The sequence below is a fragment of the Anabrus simplex genome, chromosome X, assembly GCF_040414725.1.
Source record: "Anabrus simplex isolate iqAnaSimp1 chromosome X, ASM4041472v1, whole genome shotgun sequence".
Taxonomy (NCBI): domain Eukaryota; kingdom Metazoa; phylum Arthropoda; class Insecta; order Orthoptera; family Tettigoniidae; genus Anabrus; species Anabrus simplex.
The window spans coordinates 175,250,897-175,272,439 of NC_090279.1; the positions used below are offsets into that span (position 1 = coordinate 175,250,897).

The following is a 21,543-nucleotide window of genomic DNA, read 5'->3' on the forward strand; positions in this document are numbered from 1 at the left end:
GGTTGAGCCGTTCGAGCTTTCCTGATTATAAACTCGGTTCAAAACAACGTCAAGATTTATCGTTTATGAATTTTAGGCAATCTGCTGATAAGAACATCTACGCCATCACACAGAAAAATACTGAAATGTACAAGTTTTTGGCAGAGAGTACTGGAAGGGTGATATCTTTCGCTTGGCTCACTTTGAAGTTACGTAACATAACCTTCAATTTTCTCCTTGGGAGCCGGGAGAGCAAAACCGATATCTGCCGTTGTCGGGCATTGTGATACTTCCTACCGGTGTTCTGTAAGATTTGTGTAATTTCAAAATGCCTCACTTTCGGTTGGAAACCAACATTCCGAAAAATAGGGTGCCAGCTGAGTTTCTTAAGCAGACCACAGCTTTGATGGCGAAGACACTGGGAAAACCTGAAAGTGTGAGTAAATGTTCTGTCATCTATGAAACATCCGGAATCATTTCTCCGGACTTATTGTGATGTAGTCACCACGAGAGATTCCATTTCTAACAGAATATCACAGCATTTTGTAGTTTACGAGTACATATTCCATGGATATTTAAAAATTACTTTCCAATTATGCTGAAGCATAAGCCGCTATGAAGTTTGTCAACTCTTGCATGTTCGGTACCGGTACTTGTGTTTTGCCGTAGCTATTTTATCTGATCCTGAAAAAAATGTTGGTATATTTTATATTGCTTTAGTGAATATCTTTCCGTTCTTTCAGGAACAACGAAATTTTATTGAACTTCCTAAATCTTAAAGCAAAGAGGATGAAAATGCTATTGTAGATCTCCTGAACTGAGATAACTTAATCATCAGACTCAAGTTGAAGCGTGTATTTCTACTAATAAACTTAACTGTCCGTAGGTTCCTATGTTTAACTAGGCCCTACAGACTTGTCTACTTAATTCTATGTACTCTTAAGATTTTTTTTTTTTTCATGTTTCTCATTTCAGATCACTGGGAAACATTCTCACTAGATAGTATCAGTGATGATCTTTGTTAATTAAAGTTTATCTACAAAGAAGAACCGACGCACGTTGGGTGTAAACAGTGTTGTGGTAACATTGTAATTGGGTATTTACTTTTAAGCCACAGGCCTATAACCATCAAGTTAGGCCCTTGAAAATAAAAGTTACTAGCTTTAGTTAACCCATTCTTTGCTATGGATCAAAAATGCTTAACATTAATTTTGTAATTGCAGTTGAATTTGGGTCTAGGCCTACATCACAAGCCCGCACACAATTTTATGTTTTGTCGGGATATTTCAGAATAGCCAGCCAGCCCTTCATAATAGCATACATCTTATGTATGAATGCTGTTTCAAGATTCTGGAACATCTGACAACGCCCAAAAGCGTACATCTGACACCATCACTATTTCAAGGAGGAGAATCCCGAAGGAGCCAGTGGCGTAAACTGAGGGCTACCAAGGCTATCAGTGAAGCCCAAACTTCAACTGCGATTGTTGGAAGTCTAAAACACATTATAATGTAAGCATCTGACACATTGTTCAATTTGAAAGCAGTGGGGAAAAAACTCTCGCATATTTCTGAGAGCAAGGCATCAGAGACTGATACTGCAGCCCAGACTCTCGTCCCACTCCCCTCAACTCACCACACGCGGCTTGCTGCACTGTATCGGATAGGTGCGGGGACCGGGGGGGGATAGGTCTAAGTGGGCTTCGGTCCGTCAGATCGCCACTGCTAACTATCAACCATGTGTTATTCATTGTTCCTCACCTCATACTTCTGACTTAATTATATAGATAATAGAGTGCTGGTATTTTAATTCCGTTTACTTCTGCATCCTTACAGGAAGACTCTGCAGGGCTGCTGTTATAGGAACAATATAGTTTCTTTTTATAGGTAGATCTGCTAAAATGAAATGCATTCTTTCAGATTTAGTGTTCTCTTTTGTTTGTTGGAATCGAAATCGTGATCATGGGTCGGACATCACCACTGATCTGACGAAGCTAATTAACCAGTGAACATGGGCACGACCGCTGTAAAATTCAACATTTTATTTAATAATAACATTAATGGTGCATGGAATCTGTATAGGCTTGGTGGTCACCTAATGAGGATAAAATGAATGGCAAAGACATCATAAATACCCAGTTCCCAAGCCAGGGGAATTAACAGTATGAGGGGCTTGATTCTGAAAATTGAAATGGGGCCATCGGACCAAAGGCAAGCATTCTATCCATTTAGCCACAAAGCTGGACTTCAATTTGTTAAACCTTAGGCTATCATCTCCACTGATCAGGGGCAGAGGCCAAGGCACTAGCTTGTGAAGCAGCCTTGACAACTCAGCAGGCTTCTCCATTGGCTATTTGCTGCAGCTCAAAACGCTGCTTTACGTCGCACCGACACAGATAGGTCTTATGGCGACGATGGGACAGGGAAGGAAGCGGCCGTGGCCTTAATTAAGGTACAGCCCCAGCATTTGCCTGGTGTGAAAATGGGAAACCACGGAAAACCATCTTCAGGGCTGCTGACAGTGGGGTTTGAACCTACTATCTCCAGAATACTAGGTACTGGCCGCACTTAAGCGACTGCAGCTCTCGAGCTCGGTGTTCACTAAACCAACGATCAAAAATGGGTAACGTAAGTCTAGTGGTAGCCCACATCTTGATCCCAGCATACGCCACTGGAAGGAACATATTTGTGAATGATACATTGTTCTGCTATACTTTCCCATAATTTTGTAGACATTCAGTATCCCATATAGTGTAATTTGAGACAAAGATTATACAGATAAACAACTCTGAATGTACCAACAGAAAGGCAATTTTATTTATATAAAATATTGCTGTAATACTGATTCTTTACCCATAGGCATATATGTAATACGAGGGTTGGGGCAAAAGTCATGGCAAATATATTTTATTTTTCTTGAAGATACCAGTCCGGTTGGAAAATGTGACATATACAGACGAAAGGACAAGGTGTTAACTACATGTGTGGATAATGAGTAACACTGAAATGTCGTAACACACTAATTTATTACAGTAGTATACAGGGCAATATGGCCTTCCCAGTGCAAAAGAATGACAACACAGTACACGTAAAGTTGACATAACAAACCTGGGCCTAAAGACCCTCAAAGTAGTCCCCTGTTACTGACACCACACGCTGCCAACGATGTGGGAGGCGCTGAATACCACCTGCCACCATGTGTGAATCAGGTCACCTCTTGGTGCACAGCATTAGCAATGTCGTCTCCTGTTGCAAACTGCCTACCACGTAGTGGTTCCTTAATCTTTCGAATGAGATCAAAGTCACAGGGCAAAATGTCGGGAGAGACGGTGGGTGCTGCAATTCTTCCCATCCCCAACGTCGCTGTAGCTGCCCTACACAGTCTGCTTTATGTGGTTTTGCATTGTTGTGCATGATTATTGCACTGTGCACAAGATCCGGACCTTTTACTCTTAACGCCACGTCGTACCTGCCGCACCAGGAATTCCCTGTAGTACTGTGCAGTCACTGTTCTGCCATGTGGAACAAAGTGGCAAACAATGATACCCCTGACGTCATACGCGATGATCACCATCAATTTGACTGGGGAAGGATTCTGACGGACCTTCTGCCTCTTTGGTGAACCAGCATGTCGCCACTCTGCGGAGATAGCACAGCCACCTTTGAACTTCTGTCAGTGCATGTGGTACCCACCGTGATGCGATTTTGCGCAGTTGCAGTTCATTATGCAATATCCTGTGAACGGTGCGTTTCTCAATGCCACTTGCCCTCTCTAACTCCAGTAGCGACCATCGTCTGTCTTCATCCAGGAGCTACTCGATGACGGCACGTGCCACGTCGGCCCACACAATGACAGGTTGTCCCAAACGTTGCTCATCACTGGTTGACGTACGTCCTTGGTGAACTTTCCTACCCACCGTGGTACTGTATGGTATGGTAGGGCATTATTCCTAAGGGCTTCCACTAATTCACTGTGACATTCCATCGCATTTCTCCCTTGGAGAACGGCTATTTTTGTGTAAGCACGCTGCTCAACATGGGTTACTTCCATCTCGCATGACACTCACCAACTGACTGATTTCACAGCCCTTGCTGTGCTCCTTTTTTTTTTTCTTTACGTCGCACCGACACAGATAGGTCTTATGGCGACGATGGGGCAGGGAAGGGCTAGTAGTGGGAGGGAAGCGGCCGTGGCCTTAATTAAGGTACAGCCCCAGCATTTGCTTGGTGTGAAAATGGGAAATCACGGAAAACCATCTTCAGGGCTGTCGACAGTAGGGTTCGAACCCACTATCTCCCGAATACTGACATTCAACGTAAATCTGAAACTTTGACATTTATTATAATAATAATGTTATTTGCTTTACGTCCCACTAACTACTTTTTCGGTTTTCATAGACCGCGAGGTGCCGGAATTTAGTCCCGCGGGAGTTCTTTTACGTGCCAGTAAATTACCGACACGAGGCTGACGTATTTGAGCACCTTCAAATACCACCGGACTGAGCCAGGATCAAACCTGCCACGTTGGTGTCAGTTTTTTATCCAACCACTTAAAAAAAATGGAATACCAATGTCAGGAAACCCTAGGCGCCAGACTCTGTATTTCCAGTCGCCGTGGTGACCTGGCGCCCGGGATTTTTCGAGCTCTGGTCATAAGAGAGAACTCTGAAAATCAGCTGAGCTAGGGCCTACTTGCAGTATTCAAAAGCCTGAAACAATTGAGATGTAAAATTAGTACCGCAAAACTTGAATGTAACATAAAATATGTTTCCATCTTTGTAATGGAATTAAAAGAGCAAACATAAAATTTCCTCACAAAGTTCATTTATTAAGTCATTCGGTGGTTTGTTTACGGCTGTTTCATCTTTGTTTTCTGACTGATGTTGTTCACTCCCATCTCCAGGATTATTAAACAAAATCCCAATATCCTCTTCTCCGTGTACATAAGGAATTTCTTCAGGAATTCCAGCTGATAATAAACCAACTCTGGGTGAACATCCAAACATTGCTTCATATGGCAATCAATGTGACTGTACAAGAAACATGTAGACACAAACTAATTTTTATTGGAATTTTAGCTAAATGTATAATCTGAAAATTTTTTACTTGTTTTTCTTAAATTGTATGAACTGCAGTCCCATAGGCCAATCTGGAGTCTTGATTTTGCTCCATCCAAGCACGTAACATTTCTTGAATGTCTCAGCTCTTTATCTCTGTACTGAACCGTGACTCTGGCTGTTCTGCATATTTACTTGTTAGAGGTTTCAAAACTACAAATTTAGTCAATTAAAAGGATGAACCATTATAAACCGGAGAAGTTGGCCGTGCGGTTTGGGGCGTGCAGCTGTGAGCTTGATCCGGGAGATAGTGGGTTTGACCCCACTGCCGGCAGCCCTGAAAATGGTTTTCCGTGGTTTCCTATTTCCACACCATGCAAATGCTGGGGCTGTACCTTAATTAAGGCCACGGCCGCTTCCTTCCCACTCCTAGACCTTTCCTATCCCATCATTGCCATAAGACCTATCTGTGTCGCTGCAACATAAAAATTGTAGAAAACATTATAAATCGAAAGCCAGAGTAAGTTTGCCATTGCATGTCAGACAGAACAATCTGTGCTTGCGAGTTAAAAGCTGATTGAAAAACAGGTCTGATTAGGCCTACTGTCTTTTTTATTTTTTCAAATTGCTCGATTTCTTCTGGTATTGCACACAAAGATGCAAGTAAATCATAATACAGTACTTCAGGAGTACTGATGTTACAATACTTCTTTTTCTTCAGTTCTGATACCATTCTGTTTCTTCCTCTATGGCCCATTGTGAATGTGTTGTATGAAATATGATCATTGTCAGTGGTTATGTGGCCAGTATGTTGCACTGGTCTTCAAAGCAAATTTTGGACAACTTCTTTTGCAATATATTTCCAAGTTTTTACGTTACATTTTGGTATCTTTTAGGACATATGTGCATGTATATTTTCACAACTTTTAGATCATGGAGATTCGAGCCCTAATCATCTCTTGAGAATATCCACTATACAAAGAATCTATGTTATGTTAAGGGAAAGTCATATTTCATTCCTGAAGTCATTTTGCACATTTTAAACATATAAGGTCATATTTGGCTATATTTTGAGCATTTTTTAAAAAGTGAGCATATTACCTTCATCGGTTTTCAAACACAGAATTTCAAAATACTGTAGTAGATGTATTTTTTTTTCTCTTCCCGAAAGAGATAGGTAGCAGGTTGAGAAGATATGATTCTGAGAAAGAGACACTGTACAAACATCCCTCAACAGATACCAAAAAAAGAGGGTTTTTTTAAATATGAAAACAAAATGAGAACTGTTCTTTAGGGCTATGATACTGAATGAATGTTGTAAAGTTTTAATTAATCTGTCAGTTTGCATGATTAAACATGTCTGCTGTATTACCGCTTATCGCTTTTTAACACGTTTAATGTTAGTAATACTCTGATATTTGTTACCTACCCCTATAATCCTTACATCATATTTTACCTTTTAGGTCAATATTTAGCTAGTTTTTTGGGCATATTTGCTTGCTTATTTTATACTTCTTTAAGTCATAATCTTCCGAACCCTAGTTATGATCATACTCAAGGACGCCCATAGGATAGTTTGTAGGTGGGGCTGCTAGACCTGAGGGTATGTAGTATTTTTAATATGTTGGACTAGGAATGGCGACTTGTATTCCACGGTAGAATACCACCCATGGTAGGCCTATCCCCTACCACTTCTACGTAATACAGACTTTTAAATCATTTTCTTGAAAGAAAAACACCTGACTGTATTAGATTTTTTTTTTTCCTTTCCCTGAGAGTCAAGGGAAGCACGTAAAACCCTGTGATACAATAGCGATCAGGGTTACAGTGGAAATCTTTTGTTGTGATGAAGGAAAATAAACTAACAATAATGACTTGAATTAAATCATTGCTTAATGGAATCATTTATTGCATGATTGATAACACTCCTTCACATTCAGGCTCATCAGGTGTAGAATTTGGCTCTTTCTTGCTTTTAGGGTGATACATAAGGATTGAACTGTATTAGTGTTCAAAACATAGTTGACCCTAAAATTTAGCTTTCTTAAGAATTCCATAGTATAAATTGTATACCTGTCCAAATGTCAGATCTGATTTTTCTAGCATTAATGATTTACTAGTTATATAACATGAATTTAAAATTTTTGCAAAATTCTGTGCAGTAAACTAAGATTCATATTGTTATTTGCATATGGAAGATTTGACACCAAAGTTTATTAGCTCACAGCTGGGAATAATACTTCCTATCAAATGGTCAAAAATATGAACTCTAAGTTTCAGATGTGGAAGTATACCATATAAAATTATTGGCTTTACGTCCCACTAACTACCTTTACTGTTTTTGGAGATTCTAGAGGTGACAATTTTGTCCCGGAGGTTTTCTACGAGCCAGTAAATCTGTGGACACAAGGCTGGTGTATTCGAGCACCTTCAGGACAACTTCTGAACATACAAAACATGCTGAGCATGTACAAACTGTCTTCATTCAAAATATGCATCCATATATGAATTGTAATCATTCTCATTATTCATTTCATCTGAAACTTCAGTTTGGAAATTCAGTTGTACATGTGACATAATTATGGATAAGAACCATAAAGTAGCAGTCCGAACTGCTGAGGGTCTCTGAGACACTATGATGTTGTAATTTTGTCCCACAGAGTACTTTTAACATGCTGGAAGCCATCAATACAGAGTGCTTGCATTCAAAAACTTCCAAATGCCTCTGACCTCAGCCAAAATCTAGCTCATTGTCATGGAAGGAGAAGGTGAAAGATGAACCAACTAGGCCACAAAAGTCAGCTTATGTAGATCTTCAGTAAAATAAATTAAATTACTGCTTTCCTGACACAGATGGGCATTATACATCCTGTTTCAGGTCAAGAATAGAACATCTTTCCTAGAACATTCAAGAGATAGGATTAGCCCACATTCCAGATTGTAGTGACATTTCAGTGACATGTCAAGATGCAATCCTTCTACCTCTCAAGATATGAGTGCTTTGTAAAGGCACTGCAGTATCAGAAAATTCAGTAACTTTCTTTTTAAATCCCAGTAAAACTGTAGACAGATATACTAATCAGTATTCTCCAACACTTTCCTGACTTATTACAGGTTCATGTTTCCACTAATGTATGCCTCTATTATGTCAACAAAACATAAGACTTATGATTGTTATTAAAGCTTGAAATGTGAGGTGAGTGGGAAAAAAGTTATAATACAAAATGTTTAGTTTTAGAGTATTACTCTACTTACGGCTACGATGGGATAGGAAAGGGCTTAGGAATGGGAAGGAAGCGGCCGTGGCCTTAGTTAAGGTATAGCCCCAGTATTTTTACCATCTTCTGCTCTTTTTTTGCAAGTTGCTTTACGTCTCACCGACACAGATCTTATGGCGAAGATAGGAGTGGGAAGGAAGCGTCCGTGGCCTTAATTAAGGTACAGCCCCAGCATTTGCTTGGTGTGAAAATGGGAAATCACGGAAAACCATCTTCAGGGCTGTCGACAGTAGGGTTCGAACTAGAGCTGGGGACGGAGCTGTTGCTCCTATGATTGCAATCGGTAGTGCGAGTGCAGCGCTCCCTCCGGTATTCTCCGGTAGTCAACTGTTGCTTGGAAACCAATCGGTGGTTTCGGAGGGCGAACGGAGGACGGAGCAACAGTACTGAATGTGTGCTCGCTTGCACTTCCAGTAGTGGAGCGCAACGGATGTGGTGCGACTGCTTTATAAGTATGAAGAAGGCGAATATATGAAATATATACATTCGCATTTATCGTTAACGTTTAATAATATATATATTTCCGATAAAAGTCCATGCAAATAGAATAGACCTTATTATAATATTACGGTACCTTTGAAGTGTAATATATATGATAGACTATAACTACTCTCGTACGTCCCCGCGGTGTTGGGGCCAACGCGCCCGCCTGTCGCCCGGCGGGCCCGGGTTCGATTCCCAGACGGGCCGGGGTTTTTTTATTGTAATGAATACTATCCCAGTCCTGGGGACCGGGTGTTTGTGACGTCCTTAATCTTCCTTTCCTCACACACACAACATTCCACACTACTGCCATTCCAATTACACGCAGGTTCATACAATATGGTGCCTGTAGGGGCAAAAGGTCCACATGGGTCGACGCCCCGAACAAATACCATTTTGAAGAAAATAACCAGTGTTGAAAAACAACGCGAGAAACAGGACTCGATCCAGTGAACCAGCGCTTTCGGAGCTTGAACGCTAACCACTCGACCACCGCCGTTTCGCGTTCGTGAACCCAAAGCACCGGTACATATTCGACGCGAAAAGTTATCTTGCGATTTTCTCGAGAACGCCTTAGTAGTACGCCGTACTACTTGCACATTATGTTGTCCTAATGGACTACTCAGTGTGTACAAAGTTGGAAGGTAGTCCGTGATCCGAACGTCATGGCCTCCCCTTGTAAGTGTATTGTACCTGTATTCAGTCTGTGCGTATTAAATTTGCGTCTATATTTCCTCTGCTTGTTGTGTTGTGTAGGTAATGCAAAGTATATTAGAAAATAATTGTGGTATTGGTTTTATATTTAATCCCATTTTTAGATGGTATTCGTGTTTTAGAATATTTAAAGGCATTTAATAAATTTGTACAGAAATTTGTACCACAAATGCTACGAAGGCCGTCTGATGCATGGCATTTCTTTGAAATTACCGATGATAAACATCAACAAAATGCACATTTTGCGGCCGCATTTACGCGACGGGCGGTAGTCGGCTTCAGCAGAAGAAAACAACATTGCTGTATTAAGCGAAACAGTTATGTTGTGAGAAAAGGGCATTGAATATACAGGTGAAATACCTTTACGTATTCACTCGGTAGTTTACTCGGTACAACCGGAAGATGACGTCACAACAACTGCACCGCTCCGTCCCAGTCACTAGCCAGCGCTCTACCGTGTGAACTACTCAGCCGGGTACCAGCATATAAACAATTCCAATCACTTCTCTCAGGTTTTACATGTAGGCTCTTTCTTCTTACTGCCTATGTGGTTTTTCCCTGACCCTTCAATACCACACCTTAACACTATCCAACCAACACAAACTTTGCCGCGGTAGCGAGTCTGACTCGGAAACCGGCAGATACTCCTTGTATCACTTCCCACTCCACCCAGCTATTTCTTTTCTTCTTAGAAATTAATAGCATGTCGGAGGCCATGTAGATTGAGTCGATGGTCACGGCGGGGGAGCGGGCTACGGGGGCCCTCCGTACAAAAAAAAAAAAAAAAAATATATATATATATCATTCTCTTCAGTAATAAATGAGCTTTCTTTCTTAATCTGCTTACTCTCCAGGGTTGGTTTTTTCCCTCGGACTCATCGAGGGGTCCCACCTCTACCGCCTCAAGGGCAGTGTCCTGGAGCTTCAGACTCTGGGTCGGAGGATACAACTGGGGAGGATAACCAGTACCTCGCCAGTCGGCCTCACCTGCTATGCTGAACAGGGGCCTTACGGGGGGATGGGAAGATCGGAAGGGATAGACAAGAAAGAGGGAAGGAAGCGGCCGTGGCCTTAACTTAGGTATCATCCCGGCATTTACCTGGAGACGAACTGGGAAACCACGGAAAACCATGTCCAGGATGGCTGAGGTGGGAATCGAACCCACCTCTACTCAGTTGACCTCCCGAGGCTGAGCGGACCCCGTTCCAGCCCTCGTACCACTTTTCACATTTCGTGGCAGAACCGGGAATCGAACCTGGGCCTCCGGGGGTGGCAGCTAATCACACTAACCACTACACCACAGAGGCGGACGCAAACTGAATTTCAACAGATCAAAATCTGTTATTCACAGCGTAACAAAATAATGAGGCAATCTTGAAACGACTGCAGCATTTGAATGACAAACGTAGAAAGACACATGCATCTGTGGAATTGATACTGAAGCCTAAATTGTAATTCCACGCAAGATCACCATTACTACATTGCCCACATTAAAGTATTTGATTTTTCCGCCAGTGAATTCAATCGGAGGTCTCCAGATGAAGAGCGAAAACAATTGCTCCGCTCTGCTTCTACCGTTCTCAGCTCTAGGCAGTCTGTCTTCCTCTTAGCTATGTCATGTTCCACAGTTTCATCTGAGATTGCATCGGTTCGTCATTGAACGTAGAGCTGGGAACGGAGCAGTTGCTCCTATGATTGCAATCGGTAGTGCGAGTGCAGCGCTCCCTCCGGTATTCTTTGGTAGTAAACTGTTGCTTGGAAACCAATCGGTGGTTCGGTCGTCGAGCGGAGGGCGAGCGGAGGACGGAGGAACAGTATTGAATGCGTGCTTCCTTGCCATTCCATCCGTGGTGCGCAACGGATGTGGTAGCGACATCGTAAATACTGCTTTATAAGTATGACGAAGGCGAATATAGGAAATATATACATTCTCATTTATCGTTCGTGTTTCATTTGTCAATTACTTTTGTAACAATTTGCTTTACGTCATGCCGTCTTATGGCGACGATGTGATAGGAACGACTAAGGAGGGCAATTTCTAGACGTGAAAATGGAAAACGACGTAAAACCATCTTCAGGGCTGCCGACAGTGGGGCCCGAACCCACTTTCAACCGGGAGATAGTGGGTTCAAATCCCACTGTCGGCAGTCCTGAAGTTCGTTTTCCGTGCTGTCCCATTTTCACACCAGGCATATGCTGGGGATGTACCTTAGTTAAGGCCACGGGCGCTTCCTTCCTACTCCCAGACCTTCCCTATCCCATCGTCGCCATAAGACCTATCTGTGTCGGTGCGACGTAAAACAAAAACAAAAAAGTATCCCCGACCGAAAGTCTCACGCTCCAGGACACTGTCCTTGAGGCGGTATAGGTGGGACCCTCTCTGCGAACGAGGGAACACCCAACCCTGGAGGGTAAATTGATAGAAAGATTATTATTATTATTATTATTATTATTATTATTATTATTATTATTATTATTATTATTATTATTGTACTCCCATAACCACTTCCTTGGTTTTCTGCGACGTTAAGTTGCCGGTATTTTGTCCCACAGGAGTTCTTTCATGTGCCGGTACTCCTGCCGACATGCGACTCTAGTATGTCAGTATCTTGAAGTACCGCCGAGCAAAGTCGGAATTAAAACCGCAGACTTGAGCTCAGAAGGCCAGAGCTCTACCGTCTGAACTACTCAGCCCGGTACAGCATATAACCAATACCAATCAGTTCGTACTCTTCATTAAAAAATGAAATGGCGTATGGCTTTTAGTGCCGGGAGTGTCCGAGGACAAGTTCGGCTTACCAGATGCTGGTCTTTTGATTTGACACCCTTAGGCGACCTGCGCGTCGTGATGAGGATGAAATGATTATGAAAACGACACATACACCCAGCTCCAGTACCAGCGAAATTAACCAATTAAAATCAAAATTCCCGATCCTGCCGGGAATCGAACCTGGAACCCCTGTGACCAAAGGCCAGCACGGTAACCATGTAGCCATGGAGCCGGACGTACTCTTCCGTAATAAATGAGCTACACGTATACACAATGTAAGAGCATCGTATATAATACATGTTTACATGCGCTGGAATATACTTATTGCTTAAACTGTTTTACTATTAATAATATTGTAAATGCATTTGCAATGGTATAATATGTGCCAATATTCAATCTACAGTATTCTATCCACCTGCACCTATTGCAAACTGAATGTCAGCAGATCAAAATCTGGTGTTCATAGCGTAACAAATAATGCGGCGATCTTGGAACGACTACAGCATTTGAATGACATACGTGGGGGAACACATGCATCTGTGGAATTAGTAATGAAATTTAAATTGTAATTCCTCCTAAGATCACCGTTACAACATTGCCCACATTAAAACATTTGAATTTTCCGCCCGTGAATTCAATCGGAGGACTACCGGAGGTCTCCGGAGGACGAGCGAAAACAACTGCTCCGCTCCGCTCCTACCGTTCCCAGCTCTAGTTCGAACCCACTATCTCCCGAATACTGGATACTGGCCGCAATTAAGCGACTGCAGCTACGGCCTTCTGTTCTTCAGTCCGATGATCACAAATGTGAAAGTTCTTAATATTAAACAGGGTAAAAGCGTTTTAATGCAGTTAAATCTGAATATAAATCCTCTAGAATAATATAGTGATACCAAAACGTCGTACGGAGATATTGATATTCCTACACATATTCAGAAAAGTGAAGATTGTTTACACTTAAAAATTTGGAACAAAACTTACGAATTTCGTACGTAACACTGCCTGAAACAATTCGAAATTAAGCATAGCACTTTTAAATCACTTGGTAAAACGAATTAAATTGAAATGCAATACTCACAATACACTGGAGGTTTGAATTCTTGTACATTTCGTGTTGAAAATATAATTGCGCCACACAGTCACTTATTTACACGACAATTCCTCAACGTTTCAATTCTAACAACGCATATCGACTAAACAAACACGTACTCGAACTGTCAAAGCTTCAAAATTTGAAAAAGTGGCAAATGGACATGCGTGAAAGAGTGTTGACAGTAGTGCCATCAGTAGACAACAATACACCACCTGTTTTCATGGAATTTCAGCACTGCCATCGTGATCCTACTCAAGCAGACCGTCAGGTAGGTTTGATGACGTCACGCATCTGGTCGGACGAGCGGCCGCCTGTTCACTGCGGAACTGTTCATTCGGCAGGAGAACGGCTTGACAGTACATGAATGCCATTTACAGCAGGATATGTTTGTAAATTAATAAATCGTAAATAAACACCAAATGTAACGTATCAAGGTAATTAAAGACTGAATAGGTTAAACAAGCGGTGGTGTGTGTTTTTAAGAATTTGGGGCCGAGGGTAGCGTGCCTGGCTCTTACCCGGAGCCCTCGGTTTAGATTCCCGGCCAGGTTAGGGATCCTTACCTGGATCTAAGGGCTGGTTCGAGGTCTACTCAGCCTACGTGATTACAATATTGAGGAGCTGTCTGACGGTGAGATGGCGGCCCCGGGGCAGATTATGTCCTAGCTCTTCTTAAACTGCTCTCTCCCGATTGACTTCCTCCGCCCCCCCCCCCTCCCGAATTAAATTTCGGTGACAAACGTATGTTTTTGGAGTAATTATTTAACTGAATTAATGATTTCCCACATTCACACCTATAGGAAAAATGTTCAGTATCTAAATTATCAATCACTAGAGAACTTATAGTTTATTCTGGGAGGGTTGTTACTGTTCAGACCCAAATGTTAATTAATACCTTTCTGAAGTCAGTATCTGGAACACTACTTCTTCTGCCGTTTTTCCTACACCTGTGGGGTGGCGAGTGTGAACTGTGTCGCACATGACGATTTGGCCCTGTTTTATGACCGTATGCCCTTCCTGACGCCAACCCTATGTGGAGGAATGTAATCACTATGTATGTTCCTGTGGTGTGTTGCCTGAATGTTAAGTGAAATAGAGAGAACACAAACACCCACTCCCCGAGCCAGGTGAATTAATCACATGTGATTAAAATCCCCGGCTTGGCCGGAAATCAAACCCGGGACCCTCTGAACTGAAGGTCTCAACGCTGACCATTCCAGTATCTGGAACACTCGATACACATTAATTCCCGTCTGGATAGATACAGGAGTAAATGCACATTCTAAATCGTTTCCTGATACGCATGTATCATGACGGGAACTAAAATTACTTTTAAAGCTTACTTTATAACCAACATCACCTAGATTGTTGTTATAACATAACCAAGAGTGAAAACTACTTCTATATAACCAACAATGAAAACTTCTAAAGTACTGGAGTCTGACTGCATATCATCACTTTCTTCAAACGACCCCAAACCAATGTTATGTCCACTGGGAACTGATGCACTGAAATGAAAAGACGTATGGCTTTTAGTGCCGGGAGTGTCCGGGGACATGTTCGGCTCGCCAGGTTCAGGTCTTTCGATTTGACTCCCGTAGGCGATTTGCGCGTCGTGATGAGGATAAAATGATGATGAAGACTACACATAACACCCAGCCCCCGTGCCAGAGAAATTAACCAATGATGGTTAAAATTCCCGACCTTGCGGGGAATCGAACCCAGAACCCCTGTAATTTAAGTAAAATGATAAATAGGGTTCGAATTCTTATGTAATTACATATTTCATTCCTCTACTTGTAAACCACTGAAAAAAACAAAAAAAACCATGGCGCAACAGCCCTGAGGTCCACGGCCTACCAAACGACCACTGCTCATCCCGAAGGCCTGCAGATTACGAGGTGTCGTGTGGTCAGCACGATGGATCCTCTCGGCCGTTATTCTTAGCTTTCTAGACCGAGGCCGCCTGGGAACATGCATCATTTTCAAAAATATTTTTTTCGAAAGGTACACCAATGAAATAGTACGTAAACATATTACATTGTGGTATGTTGCCTTGTTTTCTACCATTAAAAAAATATTTAATAGTGCCTTTCCGCAAGGCGAGTGAAACGGCCTCTGACGTAAGCGGCGCGCTGTGACGTCACGATCCAGTACCGCATGGAGCTCTACCAGCCGTTGTGCATCAGCCGTTGCTAAAAGCCGATCGTTTATTATTCATGATCGCGAATAACTTCGAAATGACAGAAGAAAGGTTCAAAACAGCACAGTCAATCTACCATGTGTAGATGTCATCATTCTTGAAAAATGTGACTTTTGTGGCCGCAGAAATTAGCGGATAACAAGCAAGTTTGTAAGTGGCGTCTTTTATATATGTGCAATGTACTGTAACCCATAGTATTAGGATAACAACGAACCTGGATAGATATCACATCACTTTCAACATTTCCTTCTAGACTGATTCCCCTATTAAAGAATAACATTACATTTTCGGGCTTTCAGCATTAGTAAAGTAAGGAATCGGATTTCAGCACTAACATAAACATATAGGTAGCATTATAGTACTAGTCCGCTTCTGTGGTGTAGTGGTTAATGTGTGCCACTTCCGGAGGCCCGGTTTCGATTCCCGGCTCTGCCATGAAAGTCGAAAACAAATAGTACGAGGGCTGGAACGGGGTCTACTCAGCCTCGGGAGGTCAACTGAGTAGAAGGGTTTCGAATCCCACCTCAGCCATCCTCGAAGTGGTTTTTCGTATTTTCCTACTTCTCCTCCAGGCACCTAAGGCCACGGCCGTTTCCTTCCCTCTTCCTTGTCTATCCCTTCCGATCCTCCCATCCTCCAACAAGGCCCCTGTTGAGCATAACAGGTGAGGCCGCCTGGGCGAGGTAATGGCCCTCCTCACCAGTTTCATCACCATACTCAAAGTCTCACGTTCCAGGACACTGCCCTTGAAGTGGTAGAGGTGAAATCCCTCGCTGAGTCCGAGAGAAAACCAACCCTGAAGGATAAACTGATTAAGAAAGAAAGAAAGAAAGAAAGAAAGAAAGAAAGAAAGATCATAGTACTGTAGGTCTATAACCTATCATTTCTAAAAAATATATATATTTATGGTTGGGGCAACTGGCCTACCCACTTCCGGGGCCCATGAAAGAGAATTAAATATCTTGGTGGAGGGAAAAAGTTAAACATGATAAAGATAAATATGACTTCATCTAGTTTTCACAAGTTGGGCTGAGTGGTTCAGACGGTTGAGGTGCTGGCCTTCTGACCCCAACTTGGCAGGTTCGATCCTGGTTCAGTCCGGTGGTAGTTGAAGGTGCTCAAATACGTCAGCCTCGTGTCGGTAGATTTACTGGCACGTAAAAGAACTCCTGCAGGACTAAATTCCTGCACATCGGCGTCTCCGAAAATCGTAGAAGTAGTTAGCGGGGCGTGAAGCCAATAACATTAATTACATTTGGCTTTTAACAAGCTGAGCATATCAGGAAAGAAAAGTGTCCTGGTGACATTTTAGTCGCTCAATACAGGAATGTCTTTGGGTGCTGTGACTTTTACTTTTTTTTTGTTTTTGCTGTTTGCTTTACGTCACACGTCACATATAGGTCTTATGGCGACGATGGGACAGGAAAGGCCTAGGAATGGGAACAAAGCGGCCGTGGCCTTAGGTACAGCCTCAGAATTTGCCTGGTGTGAAAATGGGAAACCACGGAAAACCATCTTCAGGGCTGCCAGCAGTGGGGTTCAAAACCTTTTATCTCCCGGATGCGAGCTCACAGCTGCGCGCTCCTAACCGCACGGCCAACTCGCGCGGTATTTTTACCCTTCGGTTTATTGACTTGGCTTGTATAACCTAAAACTTAGGCTAAGTTGGATAATATTTTAAACACCTACATCACTATTTTCACCTGTGTGCAATTATGTTATTTATTTCATTAATATTATGATAATTATTATAATTGAGCATTGTTAACTTATAAGACCCCAACAAACAAGCATTGGTTGTGTGTAGAGTTATACATTTGTTAAATTCACGTTGTTTCCTTTCGTGATGTACACGCCTATTCTTTGTTACATTATAGACTATTTAGATATAGCCTAAATTTCTTTACCAATTAAGCTCTTCAATAAAGACATACATAACTGTCCCATGCCAAGATATATTGGTAGAATTAGAGCTGTCAAAATGGTTCATAACCCCTTTGATTTATTATCTTGACATGGATCACCCAAAACATAGGTTAGGTTTGGAGAATACTTTAATAATCAGCATTATTTAATGCACTGTTTATTACTTTCATATTCCAAGATGTAATTGAAGCATTTAAATAAAGCATCATACATTAAAATTTAAAGTTTTACCACTAGAACAGCTGACATGGAAAAATGATTTGAAAATTCAAACAAATTCATCTTACGTTAAAATCTTCAAAAAAATAAACTGTAGACTTTTCCGATATATCACCAGCATTTTTCCGGCTCGCCAAAATCCATTTCTCCCTAGTTTTAGCGTCTTTGGAACATGTATAAAAAATTTGTTTGGTATGGTATGCGATGTGCTATTGCACATCGGAACTCTACACCATTTATAAGTTTTCTGCCTCACTGTCTGCGCAGGATTAATTTTAAGTCTAAAATATACCACTCAGATTATTATCCGATGTATAGACCTCGAATTTAATCATACTAGACACTAACGTAAAGTAGAAATACGCGAAGTGTATCCTGCTTCTCACAGCGCACTATGCGTTATTTCGTCTGCTAATTCAGTCAACCTGTACGATGACGTCAGACCAATGAGATCGCGTACTTGCGTGACGTGACATTTTCGTAGATTTTTATCATGTTTGGAGTTATTATTTGTACATTCTGATCACATTTTTGAATTCTGCACGAAATTTTGAATCAGATTAGCATATTTTTAATTAAAACCCCGGATCATGCATGTTCCCTATTGTAATCACTTAGGCTGAGTGGACCTCGAACCAGCCCTCGGATGCAGCTAAAAATCCCTGATCTGGCCGGGAATCGACCCCGGGGCCTCCGGGTAAGAGGCAGGCACGCTACTCCTACACTGCGGGGCTGGCCTTGTAAACCACTGGAAATGAAAGATGTTTATGAAATGCGGTTCTGATACAGTTATACTTGGTTTTCATTTGACATATTCTTAGTAATATTACATATTTTACATCCGTGTTGTAGGGGGTAGCGTGCCTGCCTCTTACTCGGAGGCCCCGGGTTCGATTCCCGGCCAGGTCAGGGATTTTTACCTGGACCTGAGGGCTGGTTCGAGGTCCACTCAGCCTATGTGATTAGAATTGAGGAGCTATCTGACGGTGAGATAGCGGCCCCGGTCTAGAAAGCCAAGAATAACGGCCGAGAGGATTCGTCGTGCTGACAACACGACACCTTGTAATCTGCAGGCCTTCGGGCTGAGCAGCGGTCGCTTGGTAGGCCAAGGCCCTTCAAGGGCTGTAGTGCCATGGGGGTTTACATATTTTTCATATGTGAAGAATATAACATTTTTGTACATATAAACAATTTTAACCTTTTTTGCAATTTGTTTAACATCGCACCGACACATATAAATCTCATGGCTACGATTGGATGGGAAAGGTCTAGGAGTGGGAAGAAAGTGGCCATAATTAGGGTATAGCCCCAGCATTTGCCTGATGTGAAAATGGGAAACCATGGAAAACCATCTTCAGGGCTGTCGACAGTGGTGGTTTTCGAACCCACTATCTCCCAGATGCAAGCTCACAGCTGTGCGCCCCTAAGTGCGTGGTCATCTCACCCGGTAATATTAACTTTACTTAGTAACTCTTATTTAATGCAGTTTCAGAGCAATAGGAAATTAGCTACAACAATAAATCGTGTAAAATACTCCTGTGATTTACAGTGCAGCCCACCTGGTGGCAATGATCATTAAGGTATCAAGTCTATGTAGTCTGACACCGTAGTTAATCGTTTCGAGTCCCATTTGTCGAAAAATGTTGCACCATCAGAATGTTGAGCAGCTGGGTGGGAGAGGTGGTGGTACACAATTTTTATCACTAGATTGTGAGTCAGACACCTGGATTCAGTTCCAAACCTCCCCATAGTGTTCATATGAAGTGGGTGCATATGACGCTGTCGATGGCAATTCATCCATCAGATGGGGATGGTAAGGCTTGACAAGGCCCCTGGATGCTATTGGACAGGAGTAGGATGTATATGATAGGTATCAGTTAAGGGATATTCCACCATTCAACACTTTTTATTTATACCTTTAATAAATGAAGACTAGTTTCAGTTCTCTTGGAATCATCAGTTCAAACAGTACATAACTCAGAAAAGGTATCAGGACTAACACACAATTTTACATGGAATATGTCTTAAAAATACACTTGAAGTAGTTAACATGAATTGTATGTCATAAAAACACTTTGAATTTTAAATGACCTTCTTAGAGTCTAAGTCACTCTAATTGAGCACATGTGCACAATTTTATAAGCTATAAATGAATGGATGAAAACCAGAACGGTATAAGTAGCATTTTAGATCATTCAGAGAAAAAGGCATTTAAACATCTTAACACTCATAAAGCGTGCTATTTGTAGTTATACCACCTATCACTAGAGCGCAGTATATTACTGCTATCACTTGTATCTCTTTGCTAGTGAAAGGATACATCCTCCCGGAGTTACATCCTGCACTTAACTCATATTTTTTTTAATATTACTTATACCGTTATGGTTTTCATCCATTAAAATTTCATTTTTGTTCCGGATTGAAGTGCAATTATAAAAAATAAATTGACCTTTTCAGTACAGACAAAGACTATAATCACAATTATACTACAATAGATCAAGATCTGAAAATTCTACAGCGTGAACATAAAGGTCCACTACTCGACATCTTAGAGAATTTTTACATCGGTATGGATCAATATAAGAACCCAGCCCTCAACTTAAATGAACTAAATGAAAAAGAAAAAAAAAGAAATAGTATGTGAAACTTGTATTTCAATAGTAAGAAACAGGAACATAAGAACTCACAATTATTACACTGTGTTTCAGTCACCGCCCCCATTATTCCGCAAACTCCCACTCTCCCGCAAGCCCCGCCCCATTTCCCCACTCCACTTCCTTGTAGCAACATGTCTTGCATCTCGACTGCGGGAGTAAGTCAGTCGAGAGCTGGACCTCATAGTCAGAGAACACGGGTGATACAAGTGGGCCACGTAACGTAAGTTAATTTTTTCGTCCTTCATAAGTTTAAATATTGTTCCTGTTAGTCATTTTTTTCAACCTTAATTCGATTTGTATTATCTATTTCATAGGCTAAAATAAGACGGCTCAACTTCAATAATGCCTATGTGTATCAGCCCATGTCGAAACACAAACAACTGAGCAAATAGTTATACAGATACCAGTTGAACCACACCAAAGGACAACAAAACATTGAAACAGAAAGACCTCCAGCTCAAGACTGTTTTAAAGATTAACATTTCACAATTTTTTTTTTTTAACTTTCATCATGTTTTTTAAAAAGTTTAATGAATATTTCATTTTGTGTGTTTCCTATGTTTTTAATTCAATTTACATGTCTTACTGAGGATGACCCAATGCCGGATCAAACATGTCTTATTTATATGTAAAAGTTTTGTCTTAATTGGACGTAAAATATATAGTATTGACTAGGAGGATTAAAATAGTTTTGTACAATTTTGTAACGTGGAATGGGAGGGTGAAAGCAATATGGACTACTAAATTAAGAAAGGATGAATAACGAAGTGTAGGAATACTTCTTACTAGTAACAACTGTGAATGATCAAAATGCAGGATATGTGCCATGTAAATGTTGTGCTTCCTTATTGACGTTTCCATCTATATACTACCTCACGTACGAAAGCACACGTGTGTAAAGTTGGGCCGAATGCAGTGTGTCCTTCAAATACAGTACCACATAATATCAAACATTACAAATAAGTGCATACATGTGCAACAGATCTCCTTTCCTTTGCGGTTGTTTCATGAATTCCTAGATCTATGTCAAAAACGAGTTAATGTTGGCGCAGACTATGGACGACTTGCAACAATTTATTTATTAAAAGATTGTCTATTTGATGACAATCCCCTTGTGTAGTGGAGAAATAACAGCACAGAATATCAAAGACTTACTCTGCTAGCA

The 21,543-nt window shown here is 41.5% G+C and overlaps 1 protein-coding gene across 1 annotated transcript in view; it reads left to right on the forward strand.

The window, feature by feature from the left end:
• Window positions 1-206: 206 nt before the first annotated feature.
• Window positions 207-21,543, forward strand: part of LOC136886270 (macrophage migration inhibitory factor homolog) — a 32,572-nt gene continuing 11,235 nt past the window's right edge. Inside the window, exon 1 of the mRNA XM_067159004.2 lies at window positions 207-415. Coding sequence (XP_067015105.1) covers window positions 308-415 — 108 coding nt within the window. The 5' untranslated portion in view covers window positions 207-307. The remainder of the gene's footprint in view (window positions 416-21,543) is intronic.